Consider the following 22122-nt stretch of genomic DNA (forward strand, 5'->3'; position numbering starts at 1 on the left):
CTGTCTCGCCGCGGCTGAGTCTTGGGTTCACCTTTTTACCTCTTGTCCTTTCTTGTATATTGTCCTTACCTCTGCATGGTCTTTCTTCGTTAACAAACTCTCAAACCCACCATCCATTCGCCTTTTTTTCCTCTTTTGTCCTTCTTCTCACCTGTCTTTTACCTGGGGTCGTGTTTGGAGGTTGTGGCTCATTTCTTCTTAGTGGTGCATTTGGGAAGAGCGCAACAATAGGGTATTCAGGGACACCTTCTCATCGTCGGAGTCTGTGGCACGCCTTGTGCAGGGAGATGTTCACTTTGCTATTCGGCTACGACGCCGTCCTTCGTCTACTGCTGGGTGACTCTGCTGTTCCGTCTATCCACTCTCTCTCCACCTCTCTTATCACGTTTTATTGTGATACTAACTTGTATATTCTCTTCTTATATTTTGTTTCTGCGGTTTGCTTATGTACCCTTCTTGTCCCCAAATTTTGTTATATATTTTCATTTTATCGGCTCTCTCTCTCTCTCTCTCTCTATATATATATATATATATATATATATATATATATATATATATATATATATATATATATATATATATATAATATATATATATATATATATATATATATATATATATATATATATATATATATATATATATATATATATTATATATATATATATATATATATATATATATATATATATATATATATATATATATATATATATATATATATTAACTTTGTCATCAATTCGATTTTGAAATATACTATCCTAATGGTACTAGTGAGGAGTTTTGATTTTGGGTTGGCAATTGCTAGATCTTAAGTAAGGTTGTACAACAAGTTGAGCTAGCTAGAGATCGACTCAAACTCCAGTTTTTTAGTCAAGTTGAGTTGAGCTCGAGTTGGCTGAACTCAAGTTCGACTCTACTCATGTGTACATCTAGTCTTAGACCCCCAACCTTCCTTTTCTCTCATCTCTCACTCATTTGTTTCTTCTTTTTCATCTCTCTATCCCTCCTTTAAAATATATTTTGTAATTTTGAAAAGTAGCTTGACTTCTATACTTGATCATGTACAGGTGGTGTGTGTATATATATATAGTCAACTAAAATGTACTTTTTTTCTTTCCATAAAAAATGGCAAGTGAAAGGCGGCAATGGCCCCACAAATGTATGCACTCTAATAAAACAATGCTTGCACCTTTATTAGTTCGCAAATGCTGACTCTCACATTAATTGAAGTTGGTAATGAGTAATCCAATCTTTTATATGCAGGGTTGAAGCTAGAAATTTTTTCCACATAGTTAACCGTTATGTGCACTTAGGTTCGTGAGGCAGTGACCTAGGTCTGGTGGGGCAGCATCATATAACTAGACTCAGGTCCACTCAAGTCCAACCCCGCAGAGACCCCACATAATGTCTTTGCCCCTTTTTATATGTTATTTGGATATTAAAAAGTTAGGCTATTAGAATTCTACCAAAGGTTCTTTTCGAAATAGTTGTGAAGTTGAAATGATAGACAGAAATATGAACTTTTGTTGAGTCCTTTATTCTAGATTAACAAAGAGAGAGATTTTTTTTCTCACTCAACAAATGACACAATCAAGAAACAATATGAATCTGCATCATATTCGTAATGATTTATCTGTCATTGGCAAAATCATCAATGACAAAGCCAACACCTATTTGATTCATAAGGTCTTTGCCAAGGTTATGGAACTCCTTTATGCTCAAACCCCCAACTTCATCATATACAGATGTGGTTCCTCTTCTCCAAATGTATGAATCTTGTGTTAATAGGCATAGGGATGAGACTTCATCCCAAGTTGCTCTGTGTTCTCATCATCAATAAGAAAAGAGAAAATAATATTAACAAATATTTGATTCCAAATGTCATAGTCTTTATCAAGCAAAAAACCCAAATTTCACATAAGAAAAATGTGGCTAGAAAAAATCATTGTCAAAATATAAAAGAAAACATTATTATTATTATGACTGATTTGCAAGAAGAAGAATTACCACTGAGGGGGCATCAATTTTTATGCCCATAGAAAAAAACGAAGGATTTTTTACTTAAAAAAGAGTAGAGGATATTTTTTTTTTTCCATTTCAATTTCAGGTTGTGCTTGATGGGCTATTGGTATCACCCCGAGTACCAAAAGCAACCCTCAACCCTAAGAAATGGGGAAGTAGGGATAATATTTCAAGCTTGGACGCAATATTATTAGAATCCAAACTCTTCTAAAATTTTTGACTTAGAATTTTACCCTTTGAAAGATAATTTGAACTTGAATGTACTTCTTGACAAAATAACCTTAATAAGTTTCTTAGAGTTCCCTTTTGGAACCCAATGTTAGCAAATTTACAAAAAAAGAAAAAAAAAAAGATCTGACCGTTTCATTCACGATTCCTTTTCCAATTGGAAAAGCTAAAGCTAATTACACAAACATACCATATTGAATTAATAATATCACAAAAACATTTGAAAAAAACAAAAAGCATCTCCAAAATTGGCAGGAAAGATGAAAGGGATATGTCTTCATTGGTGAAAGATAGCGTTCCGTCAGGTTTAGTCTTTTTCAAATGCAACTAGTATATGATCTGGTGTTTATATATAATTAGATCCGATCAAAACCTTAATAGGATATCGGATAGGATTTTATATACGACACTCGATGTAACATAAAAAGTTTGAAGTAAAATGGAAGCAAAATAATGTAAGATATATATTTAAGTAAGCCCTTTGTTTGAAGTAAAGTGGAAACAAAATAATGTAAGATATACATTTAAGTAAGCCTTTGTGTGGTTGACATGTGCCTCCCCATTTTTTATATTAATAGGATTATTGCAATCAAATACAATGATTCAATTTAACGCAGCATTTATTTGGAAACTAAAAAAGTTACATCATTGTCATCACTCTCAAAACATGGACATGTCCAAACCGGCCTCGATATCTAAAACAGTCTCCATAGCTACCAATCTCTCTGTTGTAGATGCATCCGGATTTCCTGCATTGACAAGTGATTTGATTTCAAACTCTGAATGTAGTCATTCTCGTTGACGATGTGTTGATTGCAACCTTCCATCGTTGATCTTCATCCATGACAGAGAAGGCTCTTGTTCTAGTTGAATCTTGCATCGAGGGAGGTAAGGATCTGAAGCTCCCTGCAGTTCAGAAACATCAGAGCGTAAACAGTCACGTTAGTTTACCTCGAATCAAACAGCAACATTCTGGTTGGGGGGATCGAATTTGGTTCTGACCTCCGGTGATCAGCGAATCCTGTTCTTTCTGGCAGTTGATCCCAAGGGTCCTCATGGATTCTTCCTCTGCCGCTCATGTTCCCCGACTTGAGATCTGCAAACGTTCTTGTTTCTGGAATTTGGTGCCGTGGCCCCTCATCAAGCCCTTCACAGACGACCTTCCCATCGTCGCCTCTGTAGCAGACAATTCCGTTCTCTTGATCTTCGTATATCTGTACAGTCGGTGAATCGATCATCCGAGAAGGACAGGCCAGAAATTCATCAAAGTTATAATGGATTCTACATTTTGGCAGGGGCTAAAACAAAATCTGAAGATGCCAACCTTGTTTTCTGCGATCAATCTGATATTGAAGTTGTAAATTCTTTTGGGTGTAACATCCTTGCTCTGAACCATGACGACTCTGCTCACAGCCTTCTTGGTGGAACTGTTGAAGGGCAGAATCTGGGCATTACAGAAGCTAGAAGCCATGGATGAAACTTCCACAGAAACGACCACAGAACGCAACGAACTGAAGGAAAGTTAGGCAAAGAGCAGCAGCGGAGAACGGTGGGTGGACCTGAAAATGAAAGTTTGGCAGTTGTTCTCTTCGAGAGATTAGTTCATATACGATGGAAAGTCAATTAGGTCGAACAAAGTATTAATGCATCTGCAACTTTAAGGATATTGATTAGAATTAACCATAGGCAGATAAACAAAGCAATCTTGTCTTGCCTGGACAAATAAACAAGCTCCGATTTCTGCAAAATCATTTCAAAGTCATTATCAAAAGCTTATCTTCTGGCTGTTGGAAGGACAGCTTTCGTTTTCGCCCCTCTCGGTGTCGTCGGCTTGTGTTTTCATTATTTTACGTTGGCGTCAGCAGGCCATTAGAATAATTTCTTGCTTTCTCAAGAGATTGTGCTGCTGCCATTGTTGTATTGGAAAAGCACTTGGTGCTGCCCACCTCTCAATTAGGGCCGAAAACATGGAAATTAAAAATCTCAGGTGATTCTGATATTGAGTTCTCCAACCTTAGGGGTCCTGCATATGCATTGTTTGGAAAGGACCGGGCACTAGTGGGATTCGAATCAACGACCAGTTACCTACCACCTGTTGGTCTAACCGCTCAACGCAACGATCCTCAGGGTAAACTAAACTTTATTTTTTATTAAATAAAAAGTTATTGTAAGTTGAAAGATGATTGAGAGAGAGAAAGAGACAGTGCTAATATATATTGTCCATTCGTCCTGTGAACATTATTTTCCTTTTTAAGTCAATTAGGGGAATGATAATTATCGATCAATGCATCCATTTGGGAACAAGTTTTGAATATTTAAAATTTTACGTGATAATTTTAGTTAAAAAATTTAATTGTGCACCTTATAAAACTTTTGAAAAATTGGGGTTGACCCCTGTTAAAAAATTTCAAAGATTTTATTTAATGGTTGTACTCTGTCCCTAAATACATCATATCAATGATCAAACTGATATGGAACCACTACCAGTATTAGCCAAGCTTATCGGTCAACATTTTGTATGTTAATGAAACTAACTATCACCTTTGAAAAGAGAATCATCCAGTTTTTATGATAGATAGCCATCACTTTATGTTCCTAAGTTTAAGTTCAAGAAATCAAGTGTTCACTGGCACGAAAAACGCTTTTACAAATTTGTGCAACTAATGTCTCATTCTGCATTTAACATTTTCAACCAAAGGAATTCACTTGCGTACAAGTAACGTATATCCTCGTGTATATTAGTAGAACATTGTTGTTCGTTCATAAGGCACTGAAAGTTGGTTCCATCGAAAATCTGCCCAAAGTTGGCAAACTGGCTAGCACGACACTTGAAACCCGGGCTCGAGCCTGGCCAATACCTAAAACCTGAGCTCGAGCCTAATTAAATTAAAAAAATATTTTTAATATAAAATAATATATAATTATAATTAACTATAATAAAATATTATAATTATATATATAATTAATTATATATATTTAAAGAAAATATTATGGAGCACACCCGGGCCAGCCTGATAAATGATTGGGCCAGTCAGGTGCCTGTTTTTTTGGGCCCGGGCCCGACTGAGGCCGAGTACCAGGTATCCGCCAGCCGCCCGGTGCCCTGGCTTAGTTCATGGAGCCCTAGATTTTTTGAGCTGTTGGCAAACTGACCACGTTAACAACTCTACCAAACATGCCTATGTGAAACAACTCCTATACATAAGAGGATTCTTAAAGAAAAGAGAGAAAGAGAAACATAAAGTGTGAATACTAACAAAGAAAGACAAGTGGTCTAAAAGAAATAGTTTGGTAGCAGAGACATTTTGTAAGTGTTTATGGTCCGCTTTAAAGATTGGAGTAGGTTCATGAAACAAGAATTTTAATTGCTGATGAACCTACCTCAATCTTTTGAGCAAATTCATGAGACATTTACAAAGTGTTTGGTGATGAGAAAAACGTTTGCTCCTTTCATGAGATGAACCCAGCACCCTATCTAGAGTTGACAGAAATGCATTGGCCAAACAGTTTGTGTTTACAAAGATTTTAGATGAAACTTCCATGCCGAACTAACCAAAGGCAACAACTCTTCAAAATTTTCATGTTTGTTTATATTATCTAATGCCTTGACCTACCATCATACGGTGATTATCTAAAGCCGATATTCATTTTCCCCCTTAAAAATAAAAGAAACGGCCCTTACAAATGGGAAACTTAGCCAGTGTTGGTTTAGCTTGTTATGTTTATGATCTGTACCCTCCCAATAGTGTTATAAAATCATAGAGCTAACTGCTGAGGGCCCTTTTACCCCTGAAACTTCTTTTGAGCAAACGTAATTGGGCTTAAGGCATTTAGATGTACTTATTTTGTAAATTTGATATAATGTAATACTTTGCCTGATTTTACATTCAAGATTTTGAGCATATTGTATGCATGTGTGTGTGTGCAGTTGCTCGATATAGCTGTGTGAAATTTTGATTCCATGAGACTTCCAAAGTTTTGAAATTAACCCTTATTCTAATAATGACGTGAGATAAATCATGTCTAAAGGAAATTAATATACAATATTCTTTTCATCTGAACAATATATTTTAACAGGCTAATCATATCATAAAGTCAATGAATACACAAAGTATGTGTAACAAGGTCGATAACCAAGTCCCTAGAGATGTAAAGCCCAATCTTTTAGATGAATGTGAAAGAAATAGTTCTAATCCAATGCTAGAACTTTAAATGTCATACTTAAACTGGACAATAGAGTTACATAATATTTTTGAAATATGTGAAGTGAATAATATTAGGACTTTATTTCCCATCAAAGAAGCTGCTGGAAGATAGGCTCCCTTTCATTTATTATCAAAAAATGTATATGTACAGGAAACAACAAAATATGCAAAACATCATCATTAAACAAGAAACTCAGCCAACAAAACATCAGACTTGGAATATGTGTTATCGATTAATATTCCAACAAAATTGGTCTTACTGCCAGCTCGTGATCATGCAAGATTTGGTCAATTCGGATGCCGATGTGTCCAAGTCCCTTCCTTTCATATTAACAAACCGACTTCTACTGGAGGCCGAAACATGTTTCTGATTTGAGTGCAGTTTTGAATTCCTGTGTGAAGTGCCATCTTCAAGGAATGGGCGGAGGCAGGTGTGGGCAATTGCCTACACACAGCCACAAAAAATGTTTACTTTCATATTGAAATTTCATGGCAATGTTTGTGTACATGGCGGTAGTCTTTAAAATTGAAGACTGCATAACTAGTTCCTTGCTCTGCCCCCGCTTCGAGGTATGTTCCTTCTCCCCCTGAACCGTCGTCATCTCTAACCATTATTCATGGTGTTAATTAACATGAACCAGCTCACTGTATGTCTGCTTGGCCATTTAGCAAGCCTTAAAAATGGCTTTCCAACAAGCTGAGGCCCCATGAGGGACCTTCACCGTCCAAATACCCTGTCTCTTTGGTATTTAGCCTTAATGAGAACAGCCCGAGGAAGGAATGCCTCCACCAAGAACCAGCGTAACAAGGAAACCAAGGAAAGCAATGCTAGTATCTTTCATTCTCCGAATGCCGAGCCCTCCTTCAACAGTAGGGAGGTAGATCTGTTCCCAACTGATAAGATGCAGGTGACGATGTCCATCACTCTCCCCCCACAGAAAGCGGTGGCGTTCTACGGCAAGGGAGGTGGCCGAAGGCAGCTTGAGGACCATATGAGAGTAAGCTTTTTTGCGGTCTTTCATGTCTCTTATCCTTCCTTACTATCGAAACTGACTTTACCTGCCTTGTAGATGAAATAGTCATGTAACTTCTTTCTCTGTTACTCATGTTGAAGGCTGTTTTATCCAAAAGACGAGTGTCCACGAACAACTTGATAGGCTTCTTTGTTTGAATGCAGTTAAAAAATTTATCCTAGTTGTCTAATTTCTGCCCATATTATTCTCGTTGAAGGTGGTTTTATTTCAAAGATGAGTAATATTCTTGAACAGCAACTTAGATCTGTAATTGAGTTTAGTTAAAAATTTGTGCTAATGGCTGCATGCTTGGAAGCTTCTAGCTGTGCATGTCTAACTCTATTTATTTGTGTGTGCAAACTGACTGATATTTTCTTTTTGTCAACAAATTTGGTTGGTTTCACAGTATGTGACGATAGTACTGAATGGCTCTGTACTCATTTCCAATGCAAAGTCTCTGAATTCTTGACCTATCAGCTTGTTTTCCAGGTTATTGATCTGTCATCTACGCTTATCAAGTGTTTGTCAAACACATCGCAGTCAAGATTCATGACTTGCCACATAGCTTGCATGTAAATTACATTTGACAGACAAACGACTGTGAAGCCTTGACGAAAACGAGCCCAATGAAACCCTTTAGATAGTGCAATTTTCGGCATTTTGATTTAAGCAGGTTGTTACTGATGTTCGTTCATTTACTGGGTTTCAACTTTGGCTGGAATGGTTCTACCTTTCAAGATCAAGGCTCCATAATCAGGAGAGCTCTTGGGGTAATGGGGAAAAGGCAATTCACAAGATGCATCTTCACGCCATTTCTCTGCAATCCTTTGCCACTGTTTTTAACTTTTTTTTTTTTGTTTATGTGTGTACTCCTAGTCTTCATTCTTCAAGGCTATGTATGGTCTCCACCATCCGAGTTTGGTAATGTCAATTTCCATGGATGTCAATGATCTCCACAGTCCAATCTTAGAATCTGAATTCCTGTGGATGCCAATGGATTGTTCAACTTTATTTGTTGCAGAATATGCTATTTGTTGGTATAATGTGATCAAAATTCACGGGGTGGGCATGGTAGGCGTATACCTATGCAAGTGACATATGCCATTACATCATTCTGATTCTGTCCTTCATAAGGTCCAGCGGAATGGTGAAATCCTTGGTCCGTAGAAGAGAAACCACTCTGCGTGGGAAGCTTGTCCCACTGGTTTAAACTACTTGTATGCATTGTTGCCTCCCTAAGATTGTAAATCCTCCTACGTGAAGATTCCTTGAATTCAAAGAAACTTTTGGTGTTTTTAGATGATGGAAGTTACTGTCTTAGCTTCATTTTCACTTGCTTCTATATATACTTTCATTTACATTGCGAAGTGAATCTTGGCCAACAGGTTTAGGGAAAAGAGAAAATATCCCGGCTCGGACCGCATTTGAGGCCAACCAAATGTTATTCTTATAATGAAAACACATTAAAATAATTTGGGTAACCATGTTGAGGTCTTAGTTGACCCTGAGGCATATATATTTATATATTATATGTGTATGTGTGTAAACCACCTAGAATTCACACACACACATGTTTCTATTTGACTAAATTTAGTAATGATTTATGGTGTTTTTAGCTACGAAAATTTTCAAAAGACTTTGCTTTGAAAAAGCCAAGTTTTGTGAAAACCTGTTTTTAAAAAATGATTTTCAGAAACCAAGTTTTGACAAAAATCATTTTTTCAAGGGGTTCATCCAAAATATACCTTACTTTAACGTCTGCCGTCATGAGGCGGTGGTATGAGAGTTGTATAGAAAAGTTAAGAAGGACCAGTTTGATGGTCCTTTTAAACATAGGTCCCTATTAGGTATTGGCTCATTTATTGAGGGTGCTTTTGTAAGTTTTTTCTTGCATTTTTATTAGAAAATAACTCTGGTTATCTCTTGGTCGAGTCAAGTAACCGGAAAAGAATCCGATCCGTTGACACAACGAGCCGAGCGGAATCGAGGGAGCTGATGGCTTGGCTCTCCCAGCTCCAGCTTAGAGGTTGAGCAAGCAGTTTCCCAAGTGAAGCCGCGCCGAGTCAAGCCGAAGTACTGCTGGTCTCGTTCCCAGGGGAGAAAAAAGGACGAAAAATAAAAAAAGAATTGGATGAACGTCTCCGCCATGATCGGTGGTGGACCTGGTGGTGGTGGCGGTGGTGATGGCGGAGAAGTCAGAGTTTTAATGGCGAAATCATGAGCTGCCCGTGAGCCAGACGGCGACCTGCGGGATCTGAAATTTTCTCGCTCTTTTTCGAACCGCGCGCTCTCTCTCTCTCTCTTTCTCTCTCTTCCCCCTTCATTCTCACTCTCTGAAGCAATCGGCGAGTGAGGAAGACGAACAAGCAGAAGAAGAAGAAGCTGAGGATCAGTAACGATGAGGAAGAAACTCGGCACCCGTTTCCCCGCGGTAAGCCAGATGAATCCTCTTTTTCGCCCTCAATTTCGAATAGAAGCCATGATCGTGTTTTCCTTTCTTCGGTCTCCAAGAAAATGGAGATCTCTTTCAGTATTTCGCTTTTATCCCATCAATCGGACGACAAAAAGTTCGATTTCTTCTTCTTTTTGCTCCTGGCGTTCCGGGAAGTTTCCACGAAGTCATCGTACCTGTCCTTGCAGATGTGTATATTTTGGCGTTTGGCCCTATGATTTTTTTGGTTCCCTTTTCGACTTTGATATATGCAGATCGGCGAAGCTCGCCTCAGAGTCCTGTCAAGTGTATCATAGTTAGGTTTTGTAATGGGTACCATGAAAAATGCATCCTTATCTATGAGAATTCCTCTCTGCGCTAGAAAATGGAACGTGCTACTTTGTGAAAAGAAGGTGTAGTATCTGCCTTGTCGGGTCATTTTTAGAAGATTTAACCGCAAAAATGCCTGTTTTGTATCTGATACCCCGAAACGCTAAAGATTTATTATTTAGCGATGCAGGAACTCGTATGAACTAGCTCCAAAAATTAAGCAGGAAACTGATTGGGAAAAGAATTGCTGTTTTTTGCTCCAAACGAAGTGAAGTGCATGATACGGATGCCATTCTGTTATTTCTGAGAACCTGAAATAGCCTCACTCCATTAGAAAAACGACTTTTTTTATTTGCTATGCAATCACGTCCAATAGATTACTGGGTTTGACAAAATTGGTTCTTGACCATGGCCACTTTTGACAGTCGCGGATAAAGAAGATAATGCAAGCTGATGAGGATGTTGGGAAGATTGCATTGGCAGTGCCTGTCTTAGTATGTAAGTTATGCAGATCCTAATTTCTCTTTTCATTACATGGGAAGATTCAGATTCAATCATGTTATTAGTAGACTATCATGAAATTTTGCCCTCCAAAATTCTCTTTTTCGTGTTAAAGCTCATGATCTTGCCTTAATCGGTCTGCTTTTGCATGAGATGACATGCGAACATATTTTTTGCAAGTCCCCTGTTAGCATTCTTCTGCGAAGCATTTCTTCCATTTACGTTGCTTGGTTTGCTTTGCAGCAAAAGCTTTGGAGTTGTTCTTGCAGGACCTATGTGACAGGACATACGAAATAACACTCCAAAGAGGAGCCAAGACAATGAGTTCTTCGCATCTGTAAGCTAAAACTTCGATGTTCTTCATGTTTCTCATGTTTTTGCTTGTAAGTGTGGGGCACATATGCATGCCGAAATGGGAAAAGAATACGCTTCCTTGAGTCACCCATTCGTTTTATTCCATCTCTCAATAACCCAGTCGCAGTAAAACGTATAAAGATAGCTAAAAAAAAACCTCTAAATGGCTATATTATTGTGGCTTTAGTCGTACAAGGTCAAGGCAACATCTTGAGTTCCAGTAAAGTTTGAGAATTTATCTTGTCATTGCTTTGTTTTTCAAACATATGGAGCACTTTAGACCTTCAGTGAGTTAAAATAAACATCGGTCATGTAACATAATTATTGCTCAAAAAATGATGTCATTTATTTGAAAAAGTATACATATTGCTTGAGGAAGTGACAAATATGCATGTTATCTAGACCCACATATAACAGGCCCGAAACTGCTTTCCTTGAATGTGTGTTAACCACATCTGGTACATGGAAGCTGCCACCAACCAGCTCGTAAACTTTGCTACTCTTTAAACAATGTATTCATCCCATTTAGACGTACAATGAGATGACTACATTTCAATCCTTGGTTCAGAAAACATTGCGTTCAGACGTATAGTACGTTTGACTTCTTGAGGGAAAGCATGAAGAAAGTCCCTGACATTGGTGGTTCCGATCCCAGGTGCATCGACAGAAATGCCACCAGAAGAAGGTAATGATTAGCTGTATTTCTATAATTCTCTTCAGAAACTTCATGGCAACAGAAACCGTTTAACTATTTTCATATTTGACAGAAAAATATCAAACGATGAAGATCTTGACACATCTGATGGAAAGCGTGCAAAGGCCGTAAGATCTCGAACTTCTAAACAAACTCTCTCTTGGCACGACTTACTAGCAAATTCCAAGGAGAAGCTAACAGTCGTTATGGCAGGGAATGCTGACGCAACATCCTGGTAGAGGAGGACGTGGAAGGGGCCGGGGCCGGGGCCGAGGAAGAGGAAGATCAGCTCCTAGCTGCAGGCCAAATGAGGACAGGTCCCAGGGGCATGATGATGACTTGGGCATGTCTTCTCAGCATGATGATGAACAAGATGATGCTAAAATCGAAAAAATGGAGGGTCGTAGTGAAGAAAAAGATGCAGGTTGCACAAATAGCAAAACGGCCACAGAGAGTTTAACAGAAAACAAGGGACCTAATGTAGAAGAGGCAGCTAAAGTGAATGCCAATCATAATAATGAGTACTTGGTCTGGGCTGATGTGGACAACATGGGCATAGAGTCATCACAGTTTTTGCACCTAAACAAGACACTAGAAGCAGAAGAGGACTATGACAATTATGAAGAATGAAGCCTTTCAATTGTTTATAGATCTCCGCAAACAATTGTATAATATTTTCCGCAGCAACTTAAAATTAGCTTTGTTGTTTCTGCTGCTCCATCTCTGAAAGAATTTTTCTGACCGCATTAGCCAGATTCTTGATATGATCGTCATGGCATCCTGCAGAGTTGTTCAACCCAGAAAAGAAACCTAAGTTAGCAACCAGTAAAAATGCAGAATCAAGACAAATAGTTATACGCAAAGAGCAAAGTACATACCAAATTCGTGGAGCGATTGTTCAAGCTGGAAAAGATAGTCTCTGTTTGGACCTGATGGGCCTTGGGCCTTGACAATTTGGCTGCACCACAACAAAGGGATGATTTCACGCGACAGAAGAAACAGAAAGCGACAGTTATAAACATGACTAGAGAAGATGTTTTACTTGGCCATTTCCTCAAGCGGCGCTGGGCCTAAGTAGTTTTTGTTGAGCTTTTTGTCTGCCGAACCTATGTAACTGCGGAAGTATGTGAAAAAATGGCTGCTTACCACTCACCTTGGACTAATCTTTGAAATTAAAACATAGAAGGGACATTCCTACTTACACTAGTATCCTCGTGACTGCAGGAATTGATGACTCCATGTCCTGAATAGGAATTTTCAAATTGATGAACTTGGATATAAATACAACATTAAACATTAGTCGAGGATTCTATTCGCCGTTTATATATCGTTCTTGGGTGTCTATTAGGGGATTCCTTTCAGGATGTCTTTTTCAATTTTGTTTTTCCTCAGGAAAATCTTGCGAGTCAGAATTCAAAAATCAACAATATATAAAAATCATAGTAAAAAATTACTTATTTTCCTAAAGAAATACTGATAAAGAACCCAAACAGGTTTTAAAATTTTAAAAGGAACAAAAAATGGAAAACAAACATTTGAAGTTCGTATAAAAAAGGATTTTTTAGAAAAGAGGAAGGTATTGCGTCATATTTATTTTTTGGCAATATTTTGAAAATATTGCAATAATTTCCTAACAAAGAACATTTCCTCCTGTTTCTGCAATAATAACACATTGTTTTCAAAATATCCTTGATATTAGTAATCATGATTCTGGTACTTACAGTGTAAAAATCGACATAAGCCTTCAAGTCATACTGCTTCTCTCTAACTTCTAGATGCTGCATCAAAACAAAAAAAGAAAAAGTTCCAAGGCAATCATATTCAATGTGACAGAGGTAGGACATAATAACTTGAGAAATACAGCTCCAACCTGAATTTGGAACAGCACCCAAGAAAGCAAGACTGTAAATAATAAAAAAACGCCTATCAAACTCCTTGCTTCCAGGAGCATATGACTAAATACTTATAGATACCACACATTTATCTAGAAATGGTCCCAAGGTGTGGTATAAATTGCAGAACTTGATATTGAAGATTGTAATTGCATAAACACATACATGTGGGGTGTTACTAATGACCGTAACCATAAAACAGCACAAACTACGTGCCTGTGCATATTTAAAATCTGTGTAAGTGGACTATAAAGGATAAATACAGAGTTTGGTTGGCAGGTTGTCAACAACTGAAATACAGACATGTTGGCTTTTTCCTTTAGTCACAGAAGTAATATACTTATCGTCATGTCATCTCAAGCACAAACTTTTTGCAGTAACTATATATCCTTAAAAACATCAACTTATAAAGCTAAATTGAAACATTAACGTAACACATTGTAGCAAATTTTAGAAGAAAGAATGCACATATAGATAAGCAAACAGGATCATAAAAGTATTGGAATAACTTAACAAAGTAGTGTTGACTATATCAGAGGTTTGAACCTGTCATTGGCTACTTTAAGTGCCTAGGTATCATATCATGTAGATGCAGGATGGACGTGCTAAATGAAGGCTCCATTTGGCATAAAATTTGCAATAAAAACAAATAGTGCACTTGTTTGTTGAATTTTTTTCGCAGCTCGATAGATATTTTGATTTTTTTTGTGTTTCAGAATACGGTTAACCAACATATTAACTAATCGATTATGATAAATTGGATCAGATTTTGCAGTTCTTTCTTCTGCAGTACCTTGGCATGGCATGAGTGTGAAAAAGGTTCAAGAATCGGTTTTATAGAAGTAAAAGCATACTTTGGCTTTTTGAACCTATATTGTAGGGTGGATTTTAAAAGACATGAAAGATCTCCCTCCAAGCCAACATCGTAGAGGGATGGGTCTATTTCATTCTTATAGGAGGGGCCGTAGCCTTTCCTGGGAAAGCCTATGAAACTGCCCTTGATAGTATAGGCCTCCCATGGAAACTTTTTCACATGTATGGATGTATGCAAAGGTTTTCCCAAGGAATTGAGTGGTGGCAAATGTTGGTGGTGCAAGTTGGAAAACACCTTCTCTTATCCAGTTCACCTCACTATGGAAAGCAATGATGGAGTACCATCTTTACCTGGAAAGACAGATCTCAGGGAGGAGTAGAGAAATAAATGCAGCTTAGCCATGTGAAATTGCATTTTTTACCACGGCAGAGATATCCAGTTTTTTGAAAAAGACAAGCTAGGGTTAGGCAGAAGCCTAACACTCTAACAAAGGCTAGAGTATTGCTTTCATATGGTGGTAACATTGGTTCAAATGCAATAGTAGGTAGAAATTATTAGGCACTGGAGTCAATGAATGGCATCTAATATTTTGTTGCCCCCTTCTACTGATTTTGTATTCTATCCCTTATTCCCATTTGCTGACTACTCTTGTTTGTTACATCAATCAGATTAATTCTACTTGGTTTTACAGAATCCAATATGATGTATAATATGCATTTTTTTATTTGTATGGATTATGTGGATCAGCTAGTACAAAATAACATTCATAACCTCCACTCATGTCCTAGCTCATTTGAGAGCTAAATTCACCTCTTGCATTGACTGAGCTCCTTGGCACCTTGCAGATGAATGTTGCTAGCCTTCTCCCTATCATTTACTAATATGGTAATTTCATTATTGCCTATTCTATAGTTAACCATTGGTTGTCGAGGCGAATTCCAAAATACCAATATAGCATTGACAGCCTCTACTTGTCCCCTCGCTTAAGAGATAAATTATCCCCAAGAGCTAAATTCACCTCTAGCCTTGTGCTTTACTTATGTTATCTTGAGCTATTTCAAGAGTTCACTGAGCTCCTTGGCACCTTGCGGATGAATGTTGCTAGCCATCTCCCTATCATTTACTAATATGGTGATTTTATTATTGTCTATTCCTATGATACACGGGTACGCCTCCAGTACCGGTACGACACCGGTACCGGTACGGGCCTGGGTACGGCCCTGGTGCGGCGTTGACCGTACCGGGTACGGTCAACGCACCGGAGCCGTATCTGTCCAAAATTGAACATGGTCAATATTGACCAAGTCCAATTTTGTCCTTTTTTTTCTAACGTTTATTTCATTTCAACTTTAAAAACATTTTGACGTTAAAAAAACGTAAAACGAAACCCTTGCGTCTTACCTCTTACGACTCTTACCTCTCGTCTCTCTCCGGCGACGAAGCAGCGGCGAACACAGGCGACGGCAGAGGCAGCAGCGAACGCAGGTGACGGCAGCGGCAACGACAGCAGCGGCAGCAGGAGGTGACTGTGACTTTGTTTTTTTCATTTTTTGTTTTCATTTTCATCGACTCCACCCCTGCCTTCGCCACCGGCGACGGAGACAGTGTGCAGAAAACCCATCGCCTGAAAACCCATCACCTCTCCCTCTGGCTAGCCCTTTCTCTACCCGAGAGGATTTCAAATTTGTATTATACAATACAAATTTGCCAACATTTGTATTGTATATGATTTTGGCCTTTTGCACTACACGATCCCTGTTAACTTCGTCTTCCCTAGTTATTGCTGTGTTATATCGTATCGTGAGAGGATTCATCTATTTCGAATGATCCCTGTTTTTATTGGTTGTGTTGCAGCTCTTTTGCTAGGTTCTGTTCAGACATAAGTTGTAATGGCTGATAAAGAAAAAGAAATGCTGCCTCCTACAAGAAGTGGGAATGTTAAATGTTGAAAGCAGCAGTAGTAGTGTTAATACCTATACATTAGAGAAGGAGAATCAAGAAAGCTGACATGTTTGTATAATTGTATGTTAATTACTTCCATACTGTGTTTTGGACCATGATTTATGTGTGAAAGTAAGCTTGTTATTATGTTTGCAATTTTTTGATATATATGTGTGAATATGTTATTTTGTTCGAAATTTTTTGATATATATATATATATATATATATATATATATATATATATATATGTCCGTGTGTGTACGGCCGTACCCCCGTACCCAATTTTTTTGAAAATGGTCCGTACCAGTACCCGTACCTATGTGACATAGGTCTATTCTATAGTTAACCATTGGTTGTCGAGACGTATTCCAAAATACCAATATAGCATTGATGGCCTCTACTTGTCCCCTAGCTTAAGAGCTAAATTCTCCCCAATTACTTGTCTCTTGCCTTCTGCTTTACCCAATTACCTTCAGCTATTTCAAGAGTCCACCAAGCTTCTTGCCTATCAAGTAACCACCCTTCTTTGCATCATTGACCAATATGGTGACTTTATTATTGCCTAGCCTAGCAAACCCTCCCATCTACCATGGTTAACAATTGGATGTCAATACATATTTTTAAAATATCAATATCTTTGGCCATGAAAATAGGGGATGGTTTGGTAATATGCTGATTTGGCCACTATTAGTAGATAAAATGATTTCCTTCACTTCTGAATCTAAACTAATTATATTAGGAGTCTATACAAAAGTGCAGGGTGTCGGTTGACTGCCTACAGCTCCTTTGCATGGTGTAGAAGTTTCGTATAAATGTATGGCCATTTTATTAAATATTTGTTTTTATATTTAAGTTCTTTCTTATATAAGAGGTGGAACAGAATAACTTGGACGAAGCATAATGATTGTATCTCAGTGATGCATTGCATGTCGCGTAGGTCACATTCTTCCATACTTTCCCAGGAGTTGATCGCTATTCATAACTACTACCTTGACAACAAAGAAGAATTTGATCCAATGCTTTATTTTTTTCATGTTGATCTTGATTCAAGTTTAAAAGTTTATTGATTGTTCCCCAATAACCCGATTTTTTTATCTTGGTAAATACTGTGTATCTAATATTCCATCCATAAATCCAATTTCCTTCCAAATTCCAGTATTTAAATGGATTACAATTTGTACTGTTTCTAACATTTCTATCTTATTCTTGTACATTTTCTCTTGTGTATATCCATTGTGATACTTAACCATATGTCAGGAACCAGATCGAACTGGTGACACGAGGATTTTCAGCCCTTCGCTCTACCAGCTGAGCTATCCCTACTACCCCCTGTATACATTATCCTACTGGAGGGCATAAATCTGTGTTGATTTGTTTAAAGATACTAAAGGAACATTACAAGTCCTAGGATTTCCTTTTCTTTGGATTTTTTAAAAACCTTTCTTTGTTATATATGGTCAATACACTCACCCTGGGTATTAAGCTCCTCATCTTCTTCAGCTAGGTGGTTTACTCACTAGCCACTTGAATTGATCTCTTGTTAGCATGCCAGACTGATCGACATGTTTGTCAAATTCTTGTGGTCCAGGACAATGTTCCTGGGTTCCAAAGTTTTCACACAACAATAAGTTTGCTGAATCTTTCTCTCTGGAATTCTTAACATCTCAAGATAGAATGTAGATTTCCATCAACAATCTGAGCTTGTCTAGAAAGAGAAAAATTATAGTCCTACAAGTAGTGTTCAATCTTGATTTTTACACCATGTCAGCTATTAGCCAATATGCTCTGGACCATATGAGCCCGTATCAGGCTACTTTCAACTTTTCTTGTTTTAAATTAATGAATAATATTTTAAAAATATTTAACAAAAGAAAATTGTTGATATTTTAAGATCCATAACGGCCAGACACTTTCAGTTTTTGGCTGATATAGCGCATGACCAATATTCACTACAACATTGCTTAGTGCTTACAATATCTCTTGTTATTGCTGAACGCAAGATAATATAATGGCCTAAAATTACATCATCACACCAGGGTATGTTGTTTTCTACTCATTTCCAAATCCAAGAATCTTCTAAGAGAATTTTATGGATGGTCAGACTTTAAGCATGAAGATGAAGACCAACGACAAGAAGATCTTTTCATGTCACTGGATTTATCTTGCAGAAACAACTTAGCAACAAACAAAATTTCATCGATGTGCGCTACAAACACAACTATGACAGATGAACTACTAAAATATCAAGATATACAAAAAATAACTCTTAATTATTTTTAGATGCCAATAAGAAAAGAGGCTAGTCAGCTAAAGAAAGAAAAGAAAAGAAAAAATTTCAATAAATTCAAGTAATTTGTCAAAAGACAGACAATCAAACATAATTTTTTTTCAAAAAAGAAGCCACTTTTTTTATTAGTCATTAAATATGAGGTGAGTTACTACAGAATCAACATTATATTAATTAAAGAAAGAAAGTTGTTACAGACACAAGGACACGCCAAAATTTGCTATCCCATGGTTAGACATGAAAGTGAAGTATAAAGAGGAAGTGAATCAGCATGTGAGAAACTGACTGCTTCACATGTTCCATCAGCAAAAATATGCAGACAGAAATTGCTTAAAAATAATTGATCACTTACATGATTTAACACTCGTGATGGAATCCCAATGTGTGATCCTAAAACTACCAATCTCTTCTCTAGAACATAGCGAGGGTTGGTAAAATAAAGCATGTGTATTATGAAAAATATAATCTATAATCGATGGTTTACCTATTTCTGGACAGAAAATTTTCTTTTCCCCATATTTGCATGGCAAAAAGTTGAGGGAACTAAACGTGCCAGTGATAGTCTAAAACAAAATCTAACCCCAGAAAACCTACAACAGTATACATATCTAGTATATCAAGATATTTGCAAATGAAAAAGGGAAAGAAAAAGGGATCAGCTTTTCATTAATAAAAGATGGAAGTAGAATACAAGTAGTCTATCTTAAACTGCAAAAGTATGAAATATGGAGAATCTGTATAGTAACCTCCACATCATAGATGACTAGCAAACTAGTGAAACCCACATTGAGGAGCATCTGGAACATTAAAAACAAAGTTTCAATGCAATAGAAAAGAACCATACCGACATTGCAATTTGCTCATTTTCTTCTCCCGAAATTCTGTAGGCAACTCCCCACTGAATGCCATGCACATAGTGACCATCATAAGCATTACAATGAATCAGTTAACAAACAAAGAAGAAGATCAAAGGGAAAAGATATAAGGAGGCAATCCAGCTTATATTGATGGGTTTCTATTCATCGAGGATGTAGAAAGCTGTTCCACCTTCAACTTTACATGAATTGATGAAAGGCATACTTGCAAAAGAAATCCATAATAATATGAAATATGGCATATTCACCATGGCCAATGTAAGCCTCCTATGTTGAGAGTACATAGCACTGTAGTGCACATTATTCAAGCAGTTCACATAATGTAGAGATCTATGTCATGCACTTACAGATGGAAGACCATTTGCCACATAATCTAAATGCAGACCTTCTAAAACATCATTATTTGCCAACTTCATGCACAATTGCATATCTTATTATTAGAAATTCATTACATGTTTAGAGACATACTGGAAAAAATGGTATAATGCACTTAGCATGTGCATCCATTCTTTAGCATTAGATCATGCATAACATGGAGAATAGTAAAGCTAACTGTATGCAGCCAATTTGACGTGACAAACAGCACCTGGATGAGACCAAAGTGGAAGACATCTACAAAGACTAGAAGCCAATGGTCATCTGTTGGGTGGTCCATTTGATAGCAAAGATAATAAGAACTAAAAGCTATGTTTGTCACATGTATCATTTTCATTATCTCTGATCAGCCCATGTTTGTATGTTGACGTTTCGAGATATAATATTAATATGTGTTTTGAAGTTTGAGAAACCATTTTCAGTCAAAGTGTTTTTCTCCTTCGAGGGACAACAATTTCTCTTTGAAGATCCTTTTTCCAATTCAGTGTCACATGAAAAACTATGCTTACAATTACAACCACGTCTTTGTTTCAACTCACACTATAAATTATCTTAAAATTTCCACTTGCAAAGTCAAAGCTATCTCAGATACAAATTGAAGCAGACGTGCACCCGTAAATTCTGGTTTAGAAAAACTTTTGCAAGTTACATTGCATGAAAGATACATGGGCTCATACTTAGATATTTTCTAAACTAATCTCACCAGCACTCACGATTTACCACCTTACTAGATCTAACTAAAACAAACAAGATGATCAGACCCCATTACATGTGGTAATATTTTATTCAGCAAAAGCTACAACTAGACGTCATCAACCTTTACAGTTTTCGAAAATAATAAACCAAGACCAAAAAGAAGAAAAAGGGCAAATCGAGAAGCATTGAATTGTTCACCATCTATCGTTACCAGAATTCATCTGGCTATCTATATTACTCGTTCAACAGCCATCTTCTTTAGCTCAAACCATAAAACAAGTTCTCCCCAATTAATTAACAGACAAGAGGTAAGCAATTTCAAAAACGTCGTCCGACATATGTATCAATGAACTTATTAGGTGTAAGAGAACATAAATTACAGAAACAAAAACCAGGAAGGTATCTAATTGAGGACGTTGTCTCTTGCCATATTCCCTTATGATGGCGGCAACACAGAAAGAAAAGTGACCATGCTCTGTTAACCATATCATCACATGAGTCAATCATCATCAGACAAGCAATACAAATTCATAAACACCGTTTATTGTCCACGATCAATCTCCTTTTGCAAATATATGGCCGTTTTTTTGGCAAAAGCCAATCATACGCTTCATCAGTATGCAGAAAGATAGAAACCAACTATCATCTCAAAAGGGCAGCGACGAAAAGTAACAATATCCAGTTTACATTTGTACCAATATCAACGGATCTTGAAAAACAATCGGAAACATAGGTTTTCTAGCATAACGCGATGTGCTCCTCACAGAAAAGCATGTGAAGACCAATGTAGCGTATTTCTGTACTCACACAAACTTCCCCGTCATGGGGCTCCAGTGTCACGGTTCTTCCGGGATATTCAGGCGTCCCTCTATGGTCCGTGCTGCCTGCAGATTTAGAATAGTTGCAATAAGAACAAGCGGACAGATAGATAGATAGAGAGAGAGAGAGAGAGAGAGAGAGAGAGAGAGGCGTCGCCTTGGTAGAAGACACGTCGGTATCCCTTGATGAACCCGACGAGGCGTTGCTCGTAATCAAAGCCTGCTTTCCATATCAGTGATCCGTACCCAAATACCCACAGTCCCATCTCCTTTCCCGTCCGCCTTGTCTGCCTGTGTGTCTATCTCTCAATGGGGGACAGAACCAAGAGGCCGTTCCTTTCTCTCTCTCTCTCCCTCGTTCTGTGGCAGGACGAACAAACGTTGGTGACGAAAATGTACTTGGCCTTTTTTGTCTGGCTGCTGCCCAGTGCCCACACACGAATGGTGGAGAGCCAGGCATGACATGAACGATTGGTGGATTTGAAGACGCAACGGGCCTCCCACCCCACGATATCTGTCACGACGAGCAGGTTATATCTTGACATTTAATCAATCAGCCATATCACACTTTCGAAAGGATCTACAATCTGTACCATGATGGACTATCCTGTTATTTATTATTATGAGCATCAATGGCGGAGAC

The 22122-nt window shown here is 37.7% G+C and overlaps 3 protein-coding genes across 3 annotated transcripts; 1 reads left to right on the forward strand and 2 right to left on the reverse strand.

Annotated features, from left to right (window-relative positions):
* Positions 1-2855: 2855 nt before the first annotated feature.
* Positions 2856-3925, reverse strand: LOC116262967 (uncharacterized). The gene is made up of 3 exons (XM_031642521.2): positions 3578-3925; positions 3256-3467; positions 2856-3159 (listed from the first exon to the last, which is right to left on the reverse strand). The coding sequence occupies exons 1-3, from the start codon at positions 3722-3724 to the stop codon at positions 3117-3119; spliced, it is 402 nt and encodes a 133-aa protein (XP_031498381.1). The 5' UTR covers positions 3725-3925; the 3' UTR covers positions 2856-3116.
* A 5680-nt stretch (positions 3926-9605) lies between these two features.
* On the forward strand, positions 9606-12489 carry LOC116262523 (uncharacterized). The gene is made up of 6 exons (XM_031641975.2): positions 9606-9902; positions 10658-10730; positions 10977-11070; positions 11656-11772; positions 11855-11909; positions 11995-12489. The coding sequence occupies exons 1-6, from the start codon at positions 9870-9872 to the stop codon at positions 12409-12411; spliced, it is 789 nt and encodes a 262-aa protein (XP_031497835.1). The 5' UTR covers positions 9606-9869; the 3' UTR covers positions 12412-12489.
* On the reverse strand, positions 12276-22106 carry LOC116262524 (gamma-glutamylcyclotransferase 2-3). The gene is made up of 8 exons (XM_031641976.2): positions 21637-22106; positions 21469-21545; positions 19560-19613; positions 13503-13559; positions 12984-13024; positions 12824-12895; positions 12660-12739; positions 12276-12561 (listed from the first exon to the last, which is right to left on the reverse strand). Exons 1-8 carry the CDS (start codon positions 21743-21745, stop codon positions 12476-12478), a joined length of 576 nt encoding a protein of 191 aa, XP_031497836.1. The 5' UTR covers positions 21746-22106; the 3' UTR covers positions 12276-12475.
* Between the last annotated feature and the right edge of the window lie 16 nt (positions 22107-22122).

The sequence above is a fragment of the Nymphaea colorata genome, chromosome 10 (assembly GCF_008831285.2).
Source record: "Nymphaea colorata isolate Beijing-Zhang1983 chromosome 10, ASM883128v2, whole genome shotgun sequence".
Classification (NCBI taxonomy): domain Eukaryota; kingdom Viridiplantae; phylum Streptophyta; class Magnoliopsida; order Nymphaeales; family Nymphaeaceae; genus Nymphaea; species Nymphaea colorata.